This window comes from Chiloscyllium punctatum, chromosome 7, assembly GCF_047496795.1.
Source record: "Chiloscyllium punctatum isolate Juve2018m chromosome 7, sChiPun1.3, whole genome shotgun sequence".
Taxonomy (NCBI): domain Eukaryota; kingdom Metazoa; phylum Chordata; class Chondrichthyes; order Orectolobiformes; family Hemiscylliidae; genus Chiloscyllium; species Chiloscyllium punctatum.
Genome location: NC_092745.1, coordinates 61,506,654 through 61,522,191, shown reverse-complemented (window position 1 = coordinate 61,522,191; position 15,538 = coordinate 61,506,654). Strand labels below are relative to the sequence as shown.

General features: G+C 39.2%; 1 protein-coding gene across 1 annotated transcript in view; it reads left to right on the top strand.

The window, feature by feature from the left end:
- Nucleotides 1–15,535, top strand: part of fam151a (family with sequence similarity 151 member A) — a 36,809-nt gene extending 21,274 nt beyond the window's left edge. Inside the window, exons 5-8 of the mRNA XM_072573757.1 lie at nt 1,630–1,854; nt 4,681–4,820; nt 6,764–6,901; nt 10,707–15,535. Of these exons, the coding sequence (XP_072429858.1) occupies nt 1,630–1,854; nt 4,681–4,820; nt 6,764–6,901; nt 10,707–11,374 (1,171 nt within the window). The 3' untranslated portion in view covers nt 11,375–15,535. The remainder of the gene's footprint in view (nt 1–1,629; nt 1,855–4,680; nt 4,821–6,763; nt 6,902–10,706) is intronic.
- Nucleotides 15,536–15,538: the final 3 nt, after the last annotated feature.

Sequence of the window (15,538 nt, the reverse complement as noted above, 5' to 3'; positions counted from 1 at the left end):
TCTCTGGCTGAAGAAATGTCTCCGCATTTCCGTTCTGAAATGACCCCCTCTAATTCTAAGGCTGTGTCCACGGGTCCTGGTCTCCTCGCCTAACAGAAACAATTTTCTAGCATCCACCTTTTCAAAGCCATGTATTATTTTGTACGTCTCTATTAGATCTCCCCTTAATCTTCTAAACTCCAACGAATACAATCCCAGTATCCTCAGCCGTTCCTCATATGCTAAACCTGTCATTCCAGGGATCATCCGTGTGAATCTCCGCTGGACACGTTCCAGTGCCAGTATGTCCTTCCTGAGGTGTGGGGACCAAAACTGGACACAGTACTCCAAATGGGGCCTAACCAGAGCTTTATAAAGTCTTAGTAGTACATCTCTGCTTTTATATTCCAACCCTCTTGAGATAAGAGACAACATTGCATTCGCTTTCTTAATCACAGACTCAACCTGCATGTTGACCTTTAGAGAATCCTCGACTAGCACTCCCAGATCCCTTTGTGCTTTGGCTTTATTAAGTTTCTCACCATTTAGAAAGTAGTCCATTCCTATATTCTTTTTGCCAAAGTGCAAGACCTCGCACTTGCTCACGTTAAATTCCATCAGCCATTTCCTGGACCACTCTCCCAACCTGTCTAGATCCTTCTGTAGCCTCCCCACTTCCTCAGTACTACCTGCCTGTCTACCTAACTTTGTATCATCGGCAAACTTCGCTAGAATGCCCCCGGTTCCCTCATCCAAATCATTAATATATAATGCGAACAGCTGTGGCCCCAGCACCGAACCCTGCGGGACACCGCTCGTCACCGGCTGCCATTCTGAAAAAGAACCTTTTATCCCAACTCTCTGCCTTCTGTTAGATAGCCAATCCTCAATCCATCCCAGCAGCTCACCTCGAACACCATGGGCCCTCACCTTGCTCAGCAGTCTCCCGTGTGGCACCTTATCAAAGGCCTTTTGAAAGTCCAGATAGACCACATCCACTGGGTTCCCCTGGTCTAACCTACTTGTTACCTCTTTAAAAAATTCCAACAGTCTTCAGTCTAATCTAATCAAAGGAATTAGATCTTCACCTCTTCAGTCCTCCAATTTGTACCTACACAAGAAGTCTAACAAATTCCAGCAAGTGGCTCACCTTTTGATTCTCCCAAATCTACCAAAGTCAGTAAGGTACATGCCTGTCATGTGATTGAATATTCTCCACTTGTCTGGGGATGGGTTTAAACAGAACAGTGTTCTACAAACTCGTCAGTATTTGGGGATAAAAAAATTGATCAATATTAACATTTCTTTATAACTTCTGGATCAAAATCCTGACAGCACAGTGTGGGAGCACCTGGACCACATGCACTGAAAGAATTGATACAGAAGGCTCACCACCTTCAAGGGATACTCAGGATGAGCAGTAGGTATTAGCCTTATGAGTAATTTTTGTTGCTCAAGATTGAATTCAAGAAACATCCAAAGACTGACTGTTGGTTTACAAGTATTTTGGAGCTCCATAACTAATATGGAGGACTTGCAGAGAAGCAGGAGCTCACTGTGAGAACAACTATATATTAAACTTATATTTAATATTGAGTTCTTGCTAAATGATGTCTGGTTATGTTCTGATTCATGAAATGTTTCCTGCAGGTTCCTGAGTCTTATTCAGAAAAAGTTCCCAAATGTCATCCTCTCCCCAAGCTGGATGTCTCTGTACTTACCGGTGATTGCAACTAAACCCTACACTCGAAAGATGGTAGAGGAAATGTACAGTTTGGTGAAGGGTTTACCACAACGTGTCACATTCCCTGTCCGAGCTGTGTTGTTGAAGCGAGCTTGGCCACATTTCAGTTGGCTGCTCAGTCAGTCACCAAGGTAACTGCAAAGGAATATCAACTAATAAAGCTATTCTGTTTATTTTTGCTGGATTTATTGATGCTGTTTCATTTCAATTTGTGCCCGTGTCTGTGTCTCAGATCACCTTTTTTATGCTAATACTGTTAAAATAAATTCAGTTATCCCAGTGTAAAAACCTAAAGATCCTTGAAAAATAAGTTTTAATCATAGTTTTCTAAGTGTATTGGGGTGGGGAGGGAATGGGTAAGTTTTTGAAGTCAGACAGTCAGATTTAGCAGTATAAACATCAGGATGCAGCTAAGGGAGGATGCTTTCCAAATTAAAATGGAGCCAATATCAAAAGAGATTTAGATATGATCAAAAATAACTCAAGGTCAACCCAATCTGCATTATCAGAAGAAGGTCTCAAATATCTCTGCTGTTGGGCAAGGTCAGGAAAATAACTAGCTCCCAGCCCTTTCCTACTGTATGTGGTTGGTTGATATTGTATAAGAAATGTGCTCTGGATTATCTCTTCCTCCAAGTGGCACGTCTGATGTGCTGGGCTGCATACCATCCTTGTCCACAGCCCTCTCTAAATTACAGGCATATTTCCAATAGATGCGATGTATAGATTAGCAAATGATGAGGTGGGTGACAAAGCTAAGTAAGACATGAAGGGTGAGGTTGAGTTTAGTTCTGCTGTCTGCTATCTTGGCAGCTGGTAATGGCAAGATGATGAGTCATGTGAGAGTTTCCGGGCATATATGTTTACTTTGTAATTAAATATGATTAGCATTGTTACTCACTGCAGTGTTAATCACAGGCTCCCTATCTTATGAATGCACAGTTCTGAAACAAGACTGAATGGATTGTTTATTGTTTAGTTTGTCTTAGATAAACAAAATACAGCATAATTTATTTTGAAACTTTAAATACAATTGCATTCAGAAGAAGATAAAAGCCACAAAGAATGCTATTAGTTTGTTGTTGATAAAAATGTTTCCTTCCTCTCTGAACAAACTTTAGTTCAACATTGTTTTGTTCAAATAACCTCAAAGTTATTTTATTTTATAAAGTTCCCATCTAGTTACGCTATTTACATTGGTTAACTGGAATTATTAACAATTTGTTTTTAAGTTAAAAAAAAATATTGGAAATAGATTATAAGGTGGTAATCTGTAGGACATTGAAGAATGACCACTGAACTTTCTTCAGAAACCAGTGGAACCCAAGGGTAACTGGGCGACAATGATCCCAGAACCTGAGTTTTGAATGTGTTTGTTATAGGGATGTTAGATGCTCTGGATCATGTGTAGGCTACATGCAAAAATCAGAAGAGTAGTTCGTACTGCAGTGATGGAAGTGTTTGATCTTTACCCTCTCTGAGTGAGAAGTTGACCAGATTTGTTTTACGGAAGAGCCTTACAGATATGTGAGAGAGAGAGATCACCCATTACTCTGGGCCAAACTTACTTTAGATTCCAGAGGTAAAGAGGTAGCGTGGTCCAATAACTGTCACTCTCAAGATTGACTTGCAGCATTCAGTAGAGAGCTTTTTAGCCTATGTTTTTATGTCATTTTGTCCTCCTGTTTGGCTGACTGAATTCTTGCTGCATTGTGGTTCCAGATACTCTTCAGCATTTTTCCCTATCATCTGTTCCTAATCTGTCAGTTATTTAGCCCAGCTTAGTATTGCAGACAAGTTGTAGCAACTGCCTGGTCAACAGGACAGATATTACAATCGGATACTCAAGAGAATGACCAGGAAAGGGAAGCCTGGGCAGACTTTATCCACTGCCATCCCTCACAGTGGAGCAACCAGACCAATTGTAGTCACTAGTGGCTGTAGGGCATTTATCCCAAGACCCATTTATCCCACACCATTTAGTTCAATGGTAAGTGGTGTACGTGTCTTATAAACTATCAAAACCACCCGGCAAGGAAGGGGAATGTATCCACTATTCATATCCTACTTTGACAAGGAGAAGTATTTATCTACCAGAGTCAATCTACTGTTGAAGAAGAGGTAAATATCCACACGTGTGTTTTCTAAACTGGGAAGGATATATCACTGTAGTTTCTGAAAAGAAAAATAAAGACTTGCAACTATATAATGCCTTTCACAACTACTGAATGTCTCAAAGCGTTTTACATTGAAGGGTTTAGTTTTCCTAAAGTGGTCAATGATGTAATGTACGAAACACTAACTAATTTGCGTGCAGCAGACTCCCATAAACAGCAATGTAATAAAGACCTGAAAGTCTGTTTTTGTGATGTTGACTGAAGGATAGACATTGGCTGGGAGAAACTCTTCTGTACAGTGATCTTTCAATGAATCTTTTACGTTCCCCTGTGGGAGCAGATGGGCTTTGGTTTGACAGTGCAGCACATTCTCAAACTCGGAAGGTGGTGTAATCTTCTGGAGTCACTATCAGGCTTGAGAGGACTATAAATGCACTGAAGTTGCTTCCTCATCCCCACCTCCCCGCCACCGTCTAAGAAGGAATATGATCCCATGAGAATAAACCCCTATCCCAGATCAGCAAGGCCAAATATACATTGGAGATTAGAACTAGAAGTATAATGTAGAAAATGCAACTGGATAATTGCATATGCGTGTGATTGGCATGCATACAGTTCATGAAGCTCTCGGTCCTCAGGCTATTCATGTGAAATGGGACTTGTGCAGGGTTAGAGCAAATTACTGATGGCCTAGGAACTGTAACCTTTGTACGAGTAAGTATCTCCAGGAGATGAGGGAAGAAAATTGGCAATATTTCTTATTGTAGATCGAAGAGTTTAATGATATTTTTGAGCAGACTGCCTATAGCATTTGTAATGGTTGTTTCTGTGTCTTTGTAGGTACAGCCTTACTCTATGGCAAGGATCAATTGATCCTATAACTGTGGAAGATCTTTTATTCTTCAGAGACAATACCAACTTTGAGCAAATCTATTATGACATTTATGAACCGGTTTTGTCAGAATTCAAACAAATTGCATGTATGTATTGGAGTTTCTTTTCATTAGTTCTCCTATTTCATTCTCTTACTGCACTGCACACTTAGCCAGGGGGTGAAAGTAGGACACAGCTTTGTTATGAGGGGTTTAGCATTGTTTGTGTTATCTGATTGATTAAATGTATCTGTGAGTGCAGGCTGCAATGAATCAGCTCCCAGGGTGAGGTTGCCCAGATTCTGCTCATGGATTTCCCATTGGTTCAAACAGGCAGCTCATCATCAACTTCTCAAGGGCAATGAGGGATGGCCAATAAACGCTGGCCCAGCCATGTTCCACGGGGAATATAAGAAATTCGAGGAGTTTAGTATTTTTCTGTAGCACAGTGCTTTGGAACTCAATCTACTGCATTTTCACTGTTTTCTCACTGTGTTTACTGCCAGAGTACTCTTGTGTGTAAATATTAAACTAATGAGTAATAACCATACATTGGGCAGTCCCAGGTCAAGTGTAGTATTTAAATGCCAACTAACACGCCTAAATACATTTTTCAGGCAACCTAGTGCCGAAATTTACCTTCACCTATATAGCACCAGTATCACATCCCAACCTGCAAACAACATCCCCAAAAGCCCTTGTCACCTTTACAATCATCACATTGACTTCCCTGAGTGAAATTGCTGCAAATTGGTTTAATTGGCTCAGACTTTGCAGTTAGTGATCAATGAACAGTGTCAACCATTCATGTCAACTACACCTGACCACATTGTTGCTGTGAGCTATTGTGCTATACCTTGTGGTGCTTAGGAAGCCAAATTGGCAGTGTTCTCTACCATGTAATTTGGGACCTGTGTGAACAGAACAAGCAACTGTACACTCTTCAAACAGCCAACCTGTAGAATTCTTACTGAGTCATTCAGAGGTTGAACCAGCAACTGTAAGTTAAATAGTGACTTCAATGTGAAATCTGGTAGAATGAAGTAAAATACAGAAAGGGAAAGAAAAGTGTGATTAAAAGAGGTAAAATATACAATGAACAGGTTTAAAAAAATGAGCACCTTTCTTTTGGAAAACAATAATCAGCTGTTAAAATATCAAAAAATGAAACTCCATATTTGTTAGCATTATGGTTGAGTATCAGAGCAGCAGTGAAGATTTTTCTGAATTTCAATGCTGAATCTGTCTCCTCAAAACATTAGGAAGAGCTCAAACAGCAACAGAATTTCAACCACTCATGTGCAGTCTATGGAAGCTGCTGGTGATTTACTCTTCAATTAAAAAGAAAGCTCATAATATTGGCATTCTTTTTACTGGGTAAAAACAATGACTGCAGATTCTGGATTAGTGATGCTGGAAAAGCACAGCAGTTCAGGCAGCATCCGAGGAGCAGTAAAATCGACGTTTTGGGCAAAAGCCCTTCATCAGGAATACAGGCAGAGTGCCTGAGGGTGGAGAGATAAATGAGAGGAGGGTGGGGGTGGAGAGAAAGTAGCATAGAGTACAATAGGTGAGTGGGGGTGGGGATGAAGGTGATAGATCAGGGAGGAGGGTGGGGGAAGGTGGCAAAGAGTACAATGGGTGGATGGGGGTGGGATGAAGGTGATAGGTCAGAGAGGAGGGTGGAGTGGATAGGTGGAAAAGAATATAGGCAGGTAGGACAAGTCATGGGGACAGACCACTAATCCATTCTTTTTACTGCAAAATCTGGGCCATTTTATCTGTAGGCTAGGTCACCTGCTCCTGCTCACTGTTCATTGATCACTGCCAGAAACTTTAGTTGTCAGTTGAGAACAGAAGTGGACTCAGTTTTACCCTCTTTCTCCCTTCCTCACCACCAACACTGGTAGAATATTGTGTAATTCTCTAAGAGTCTTGCATGACTGAGCCCCCACCAGGACAAGTGGTGGAAATTTGCAATTTAAATAAAGAGTGAGTTTAAACTTGTTAAGTAGTTTCCTGCTGAGTCAATCTACTTTCACTGTGCACAGTGCAGACAAACCGAACCAGGAGGTTTTACCCCGGAGGGAAGCTTATGGATTATTTCCCCCACCAAAATCTTGACGAACTGCAGATCAAATGGTTTGATATCGGATCCACAGAGCTTGAATTGATGGAATTACTTCAAGGTAACAATATTCTTGATAGCTAATATCATTCTTCATCACAGGATTTATAGTCACTGCTATCTCAAACCTTAACCTGAAAATAATTTAATGAAAATTAAAGTTGTTGAAAATTGGAATTAACAAAGTGGCCCTAAAAATATAGGTGGCTACAAAAACAGTAAAACAAGAGTATGATAGATCCTTTTCCCTTGTAAGTCAGGAAGCACTTCTGTTCCACCAACTTGTATCTCTGCCGACTATAGCAGCTGATTTATACAAATAATTTATTTCTTCTTCTGTCCAATGCAACATCAGCAATGAATCTTGCAGTTCTCTGCCAATTCTTGCCCCAGTTCAATGAATTTTGTACTATTGTACTTTTATGTTTTTCTGGTTCTGATTCAGAAACAGAAACACATACACATGCAGGTGGAGGAGGAGCACAGTTTCATTGTGTGATGTACAGCTTGGAGATCCTGATTCTAAGTGGCATACAAAGTAAACCTACCCTGTCCCAGGTCGGGTAGGACATGAAACAGTCAGAGTAATGTGACATCTATGCTGGTTGAACGTGCAAATCTAACATTGCTGAGCTTAGACACAGAAAAGTGCTCTGTATTCCACTAGTTTTTAATAGGTTTGGCTTAGAGTAATCCCCCTCTATCTTGCCTCAGTGAGATAGTTTTACCCCATTTTAGAAGAAAAACTACCATGTACCAATATTTTTGAGTGAAATTTTAATAACGAGCTTTTTGGACAGTGGGCGTATACCACAGGCAAATGTCCTCCTGGATATCCAGGTGGAGGAAGAAACAAGAACAAATCATTACATTCATAAATTTATTCAGAGTAAATTACAAGTATATGGCTCCTAGCTTGACTCTCATCCTGGGTCAGTAGGTGTTCCTCTACATGTCAGTGAGTAATAATCCAGTCAACTACCTCCCAATTGTAGTTAATTAACTTCAATCGATGCATTTAGTATAAACTGCTACAATCTCTGACCCTCAGAGCCAACAGAAGAAGCAGACTTTGATTTCATCAGTTTGGAGTACTGTGTACAAGTCTGGTAGTCCTGCTTTAGGAAGGATATTATTAAATTGGAGAGGGTGCAGAAAAGATTTACCAGGATGTTGCCAGGACTGTAGTACTCCAGTTTAAGGATAGGCTGGGACTTTTTTTCACTGGAGCAGAGGAGTTTGAGGGGTGACCTTATAGACGTTTATATAATCATGAAGGACATAGATAAGGTGAATAGCAAAGATCTTTTCCCTAGAATGGGGAAATTCAAAACTAAGGGGTGTATTTTTAAGTTGTGAGGAGAAAGATTTTAAAAGTAGTAGATGCAGGTACAGTATTTAACTGTACATGAAGAGGAAAGGTTTAGAGGGATATGGGCTAAATGCAGATAAGTGGGACAAGTTTAGCTTGGGAAACTTAGTTGGCATGGATGAGTTGGACGGAAGAGTCTGCTTCTGTGCAGTATGACTCTATGACCAAATAGTGTGGATTCAGCCCAGATTTTGGAAGTGACAATGTTTATTGTGCCAAGGGAGACAAGGTGGTGCAGTGGATCAACCCCAATTGAAAGCTATGATGCATGTACTAGAATTGCAATTATTTTGAGCTTATTCAGAGTTTATTTATTTTAAGTAGAAATGATGATACTTTCTTGCCTGTAACATTGATAATATGATCAGGGTACAAAAGGCAAACTTCAGAGAAATCACAAATATCTGCAAGCCTAAGTTCTGAGAAAATGTTGCGTAATGTGACTGGAAATAATGATGGTGCAGTTTTTTTTATCTTCTATTTACAGTCTTTATTCTTTGACCGTTGAAGTTTAGGTGTTTCAATATCTAACAATGACCTTGGCAGAGAGATAAAGGACTGGATTTTCATCTTTGAGGAGTGTAGTAGGATTTGGGAATATCTTTGGTTTAGCTGGTCTACCTCAGGAGAATGTGCCGGCAAAGATGGTGTTTTCATTGTAGGGGAAGGTGCTGTTGAGAGTTACCAAGAGTTCAGAGGCATCAGTACGAACTTCCATGTGCTAAAGGTGAGTTGTTTAACGGATCCACCTCAGCACTGAGACTTTTCTCAGATATAATGAAAACAGCAAGGCCCTCTAGCTGTCACTCCTTACACCCCCACAGCTTCCACATGCACACAATTTTCAACTCCTACCAATTCACCAATCCCTCCCTCCAATATGTTTCCTCATATGGTCCAGGCTAACCTATGTTCCTCCAATCACCTCCCATGGCTCCTCCTAATGTCCATGCCAATCTGTGTCCCTCCATCCACCCCATGTCCTTTCATACACTCCATCTCAATCTTTGGCCCTCACCCATACCCTTTATAGCCCTTGCCAGCTTATGGTACTTCCATGCCTACTCACCAGCTACATAGAACTCATTAACTATATAGTGACAGGATATACAGAATATATTTTAAAAATGCTTCCACCTCCTTAAAAAACATCTTTTCTTATTGGCCAATAAAAGTGTTAATCATCTGGTGCCTTTAACATATCAATAGCAGAAACTGTAAGCATGCTTCAAGAACCCTTTTCTGAAAAACATTGTGCAATTGAAAGAAGAGTTCGGAGAAGTAGATCTGTCAAGAATGCAATGTTCTGCCTGGGGCTCAGCTACTTCAGCAGTTTAATGGATGTGAGAGGACTCTCAACCAAGGCTGCAGAGTTAGTCTTGGGTCCCAGCCATTTTTATCCTCCAAAGACTCTCCAACTACTGTGACAATCTAGATAGCATCCACTTCAAGATAATGAATGCTAATTATGACTAAAAGTTAACACAATGCAGATTTTAAAAATTTGAGTCTTTACTGAAATTGTCACATGAAAAATCCAGTTTGTTAAAGACAGAACATTCATATTTATACAACTCATTTTACTGCTCAAGACATTCCAAAATATTTTCCTGCTAAAGGAAATAAGTATTGTCATTATTTTATTGGTGAATGTGACAGTCAGTCTGCACACAGCAAAGTCCCACAAACAGCAAAGAAATAAATGATCATACTAATCTGCTTTAGTTCTGTTAGGTGAGGACACAAGATTCTTGTTCCTTCAAATGGGATGAGATCTTCTAAAAATGCAGCACTGCCTCAACTCTGAACTAAAGTATCAGTCCATATTGTGCATACATCTCCGGAGTGGAGCTTGGATGCAAATGTTCTACTTGAGAGGTACTACCATTGTTACATAAATAGAATTAAAACTGCCTCACATCCCTCATCATTTTAAAAGCATAGCTATCTGCATCTGAGCGCTATTTTCATAGCTCATTTTCTTGAGACTTCAGCAAGCTGAAACACTAATGGGATAGTGGGAGTTAATGCCCTAATAGAAAATCAGACTTACAAATATAAAGAGGTTTATTTTGGACAAAAAATTTGAAAAAATTCAGTGTAATTTCTGTACCTGAAATGGAACACGGAGTGTGGATAAATAGTTGGCTGCGTCTTAGAAGGCATACAAGCAGGAGGCTGGAAGAATATAGCAAGCCAGGCAGCATCAGGAAGTGGAGAAGTCGATGTTTTGGGTGTAACCCGTCTTAGAAGGTAGCAGCTGGATGGATGAATGAAGGGTCCTCGTAACATGCCTGTTTTGGAATGCCTAGCATTGAATTCAACCTTTATCTCTGTAATCCCCAGATTAGACGCACTGTATCACTAGTTGATCAATGATTTCATCAATTTTTGTTAATTTATTGTCTGTGTGGGCTGATTTTTTTTTACATGGTGTGGTTTTGTTTGTCTTGTAAAACTGAAAATGTAAATATTGAATTTTCAATTTATTAAGGAAATGTTGGAGGAATGCTTATTCTGAATGTGAAGAGAAAAGCTAATGATGCCACACCAGTGGTAGCAAGTTCGGAAAAGGGATTGGAATTTCCCTTGGAATCAGCTCTAAATTGGATCTCAACTTCATCCAAGCCTTGGGGCATCTACTTGAAGATAAAATCCCAGGATGCACTGGCCCCAACCTTATATCTGCTTGAACAGGCTTACACAGCACACCTTCTCTTCAAGCCCGTATGGGTTAGCATGGACCTCTCTTACGGTAGTTTTAGCACCCCTGGATACATTGAGGGAAAGCAATTCATCAAAACCATCAACGAAATATTTCCTTTTGTAACTATAGCTCCTGGATGGCCAAAAGAAGTGCTTACTCATGGTTACACACAGCCATTAGTAGAAGACATGCTAAATCTTTGTCGGGGACTGTGGCAAGCAGTGTCCTTCCAGCTTGAGGCTGTCGGTCTGGGTGAATCATGGAAAGCCACCACTCGACTGCTGCAGGCTTCCCCTACCTACACTCTGACAGTGGAACATCTACATGAGCAAGGCAGCTACACTAATGGGTTTCGGGGACTGATAAACATCCGAACGTACAGCACTCGCAGGATTTATTACCGCTTACCTCAAGATTATAGAAACAGTTTTTACAACGATGTCTTCACATCGTAAACAGTTGTTTTGAGAGTCTTTGTATGTCACTAACCAGTCCTGGTTAGCAGGCAAATCGTTTTAAAGCTCTGAGCTATAAGTTCTTATTTCTGAACCACTGAAATTATTAGCTACATTTTGTAATATTTATAAGCTACAACCTTATCAACTTTCAATATTTTCTTAATTTAGTACAGATTAAAATTTAAGATTTTGATACCAAAGATAGTTTTCTAAATATTGATTATAAAACTTTGCAAAAAAGGCTGCCAGACATGAGAGATTGAGGTGTGTTTTGTTGAAGTGTTGCAAGCAGGTTTACTCAGTCAGGAAGTTGCAATCACATTTCTCAGATTTCCCAAGAAACAGAGACCTTGACTCTCTTTTGCTCATCTGCCCTCGTGAAGTAACAAGAAGTGCAAATGAAAGCCATCATCTCATAAATCGCATAGACATCAGCTAGACACACAGTAGTGATAAATCTAAATAGCAGACTGCAGTGCAAGCTTGGATATGTTATGACACTGATTTCACACAAATTCTTTGAAGCCAACTGATGCTTGACATTACAAACCTGTTAACACAGACTGCCACTCATTTTGGATCCTTTGTGACCAACTTAGAGGAATCTTTCAAAGTCCCAACATTTAAGTGTGAATTATTTTAAGGTTTCTGATTGTAAAACTCAAACATTTTCAAAAACATTGGCAGCTATAGCTACAGGTTCATGTTCCATATGTCTTACCTCTATCACTCACTTGTCCCATTCACTCAAGAGGCAGAATCTCTCTTTTGATCATCAAATTTGGATAAAAACATCAGATAATGTTGGAGAAAACAATAATTTAGAAGTAGGCAGAACAGGCTTATAGCTCATGCTCCCTCAGAATCAAACTGTACTGTCCATATGGCAAACAAACTAGATTGTTTTGTTACTCTATTGAAGATGCATAAGTCATTCAAGTTCCTCACAGTCATACAGAGTAACCAGCATGTTTTAGAAGCAATTGGTCATACAGAACAAACCTGCTTAAGATCTGCAAAAGGTAAATATATATTAATGCATTTTAAAGAAGACTGGGGCCTCGTGAAACTAATAGACATTCAGTAATGCTTTCAAATTGTTCAGGACTACACAGCAATTAGTGATGCTCACTACTGTCTGCAAAAGACACCAATTTATCCATCAGTGTAACATCCCAATGTATAAGATACATCATGAATAACTCTGTCAAAATATTAATTTTGCTAGCATTGAAAACTAAAGTCCTCAGAGATATCTATTAGTGCAACACAAAATGAAGCACTACAAAATATGATGAATTAGGTTTTGGTCTTGCTGTCATATTGCATGCATGGTTTAAAAATACTCAGGATTATTTACACAAGATGCCAGTTCATTTGATAGATAATAGCTCAGGGGAGAGATGAACTGACCATATGGACATTATTTGGACATGCCTAAATCATTGGTAATTGAATATAAATTGATAAATGGTTTATTATAGCATGAAGCGGGTAGAACAAAATACTTTAGTCTCAGGTAAAGAGACTAAAAATTCATTTTGTTCATAGACCATAGATCCTGGAGAACTTTTTAAGTGTCTGTTTCTCATTGTATTTTTGGTGAAAACATCATTTGGAATGATGTAAATGGCTGAATGTCAAATGCAATTGAGTCAAACAATTTGATGTCCTTTATTTCAATAATGCATTAAAACAATGTTGAACAGTATAACTTAGGCTGACTTCTTCCCAATAGCAGGTTGGGATGGGGCAAGAATGACACCGATGTGTCTAGTAAAGCTGACCAGTAAGCATGCCCCGAGATTCACCTTAATATTGAATATCAGCCCAAGGAGTGAACCATTTGTGATTTTGTTATTGAGAGAATAGGAAGGAATGTAATTACTGTAAATAATGCCATTTTTATTTAATACTTTTCATCTGTCTATTTGCTGTGTAATAAACTAGATGGTTGGTTTATAGACTTTAGTCTAATCAAATGTTTATTCTTGCGCTTAAGGTATTGTGTGGGGCACACCAGGGAGCACACAGACAGGGGCCCTGAGCGCTCAGTATTCTAGACAGTAAGCAGTGTAGACTCAGTGAAAATAAGGAAAATGTGTAAAATTCAAAAAGTTAGTTTAACTTTTAAACCTCAGATGTCACAGAATCACAGCAGTTATGACATAGGAAGCTGTTCGCCCCCATTGTGCCTGCTACACAAATATCTCGTGTTAATATCCTGCTTTGCCCACCTCCGCCGTGCTCTTTGTCCTTTGCTTAAAATGCAAAGAACATATATAGTCTTACTCTCTTTTCAAAAATCTTAATAGTCATTTTATGTTACTCTGAGCATTTGGACCCAAGTCCTGTACTTACAGAGAAAACATATTGCAACATTATTAAACTGAGATTAACCTGAAAGACAGTTTGATGATTCCAAACCACACCCATCCCTACCAACAGTGTAAATATGTGCAGTGGTTTGGTGAAATATTAAAGATTTTGATGAATTTCTGTCATGATTGGTAATTTAGCAATTTGAGCAAACTTGTCAATCAAGTATTTTCTAATAAGTTTTAACAAAGTGAGAAATTCAGATTTTACGTGTGATGTATTATACCATTAATAGCTTCTGATAGGAGTGAGATTAATAAATGAAAGATAAAAATGTAACCATGGCAAGGAGTGCAATTGGAGTCAGGGACTCTTAGGATCTTTATTATTTTAAACCATGCTGATAATTCCCAGTAGTCTCGGTCTGTTTACTTCCACCTCTGATGTCTTCTGCCCACTATTACAACCTGAGCCCATATGAAGCATTCACCTCATACCTTTGTTAGATCCAGATTTGCCTCTTCTAAAATATTCTTTTGAATCTTTCTTCTTGCATCTCCAAAGTTTTGCTGTGTTTAGCCTAACATTCACAAGTCATGGTATTATTACTTTTTTCTCTACCTGCTTTGGCTCCTAGATCTCTCAATATTTGATTCATAGGTCTTATCCTTTGAAGTTAAATCACACCATGGCCTCACCAAAAAACGCTCCATAACTTTCACCAGCGCAATACCACTCACTCCTAGCTCATGCTGTTTCTCTGTCACTAGCAACCTAGCTATCCTCCTCTCATAGTCAGTTGTGACCTTCAGCCATCTTGGTGTCCACTGTTTGGAATTCTATTCTTTCATGCCTCTGGCTTTCTAAATCCCTTGCCTTCTTCTTAAAATCCACCTCTTTGGCTCCATTTTCACTTTTGCTCAGCACTTTTGAAAAGTACCTTGGCATATTTTCTATTTTACATTCAAGCTGCTTTAATAAAAGTTGTGGCATGTGAATGTTGGTAACATTCCATAAAATCCTTTCAAACATCAACTGAAAGCCTGAATGAAGTACTGAATCGTATGTAAACAACCATGAGAATTTTGCTGAAAAATTCTCCTTTGTTTGTTTAATTGTTTGTTACAGAGTGACCAGCTGGAAAACTGGGCTAGAGTGGGTTTCACCTTTAGTCACTGCTTCCTTCTACAATGTCCTTGGGTTAGGTGTTTGTAAGGATTGAACTTCCTTCCTTAGCATTTTCACCCTCTCCTCCTTACAAATCAGGACTCCATGGGCAATAGGCATGAGCTAGCACCTCATCCAATGTGGCTATTCATGTTTGAGTCTTGACAAGATGTGTTAACAAATTACTAACTTGCAGGAGCTGGGGCAATGCAGATATGTCTAATCAAGATATTTGAGAACAAGAACACTGAGATAATTCTCTTCCCCTCTAACTTAAAGATACTGGAATCTAAACCTGGACCCTCAAGTCAGCTGCTCATTGACTGAGCCATCAGTGGAACTGGAGGTTGAATTTTATCATGGTTCACTCCTTAGCTGAACCTCTGACACTTTCCCAAATGTAAAATATTCATAAGTTTTGTTGTGCAGAAAGTGTGCACATTATTAAAAATGAATAAATAAGGGCAGTGACGCAAAATTGAATTACTTTACTGTAGTCTTTCAATCAGTCACTTGCAAGTGTCTGATGTTGTAATGACACTGCAGAAACAGCAACTGACGTTTGACTTAATACATAACCCTTGAATTATTCGTCATTGTAACTAGCTGATTTTATATTAAATTTGTTATCTTTCTATTGTAAAGATTTTCATTGCAGGTTTTAGTTATCAATAA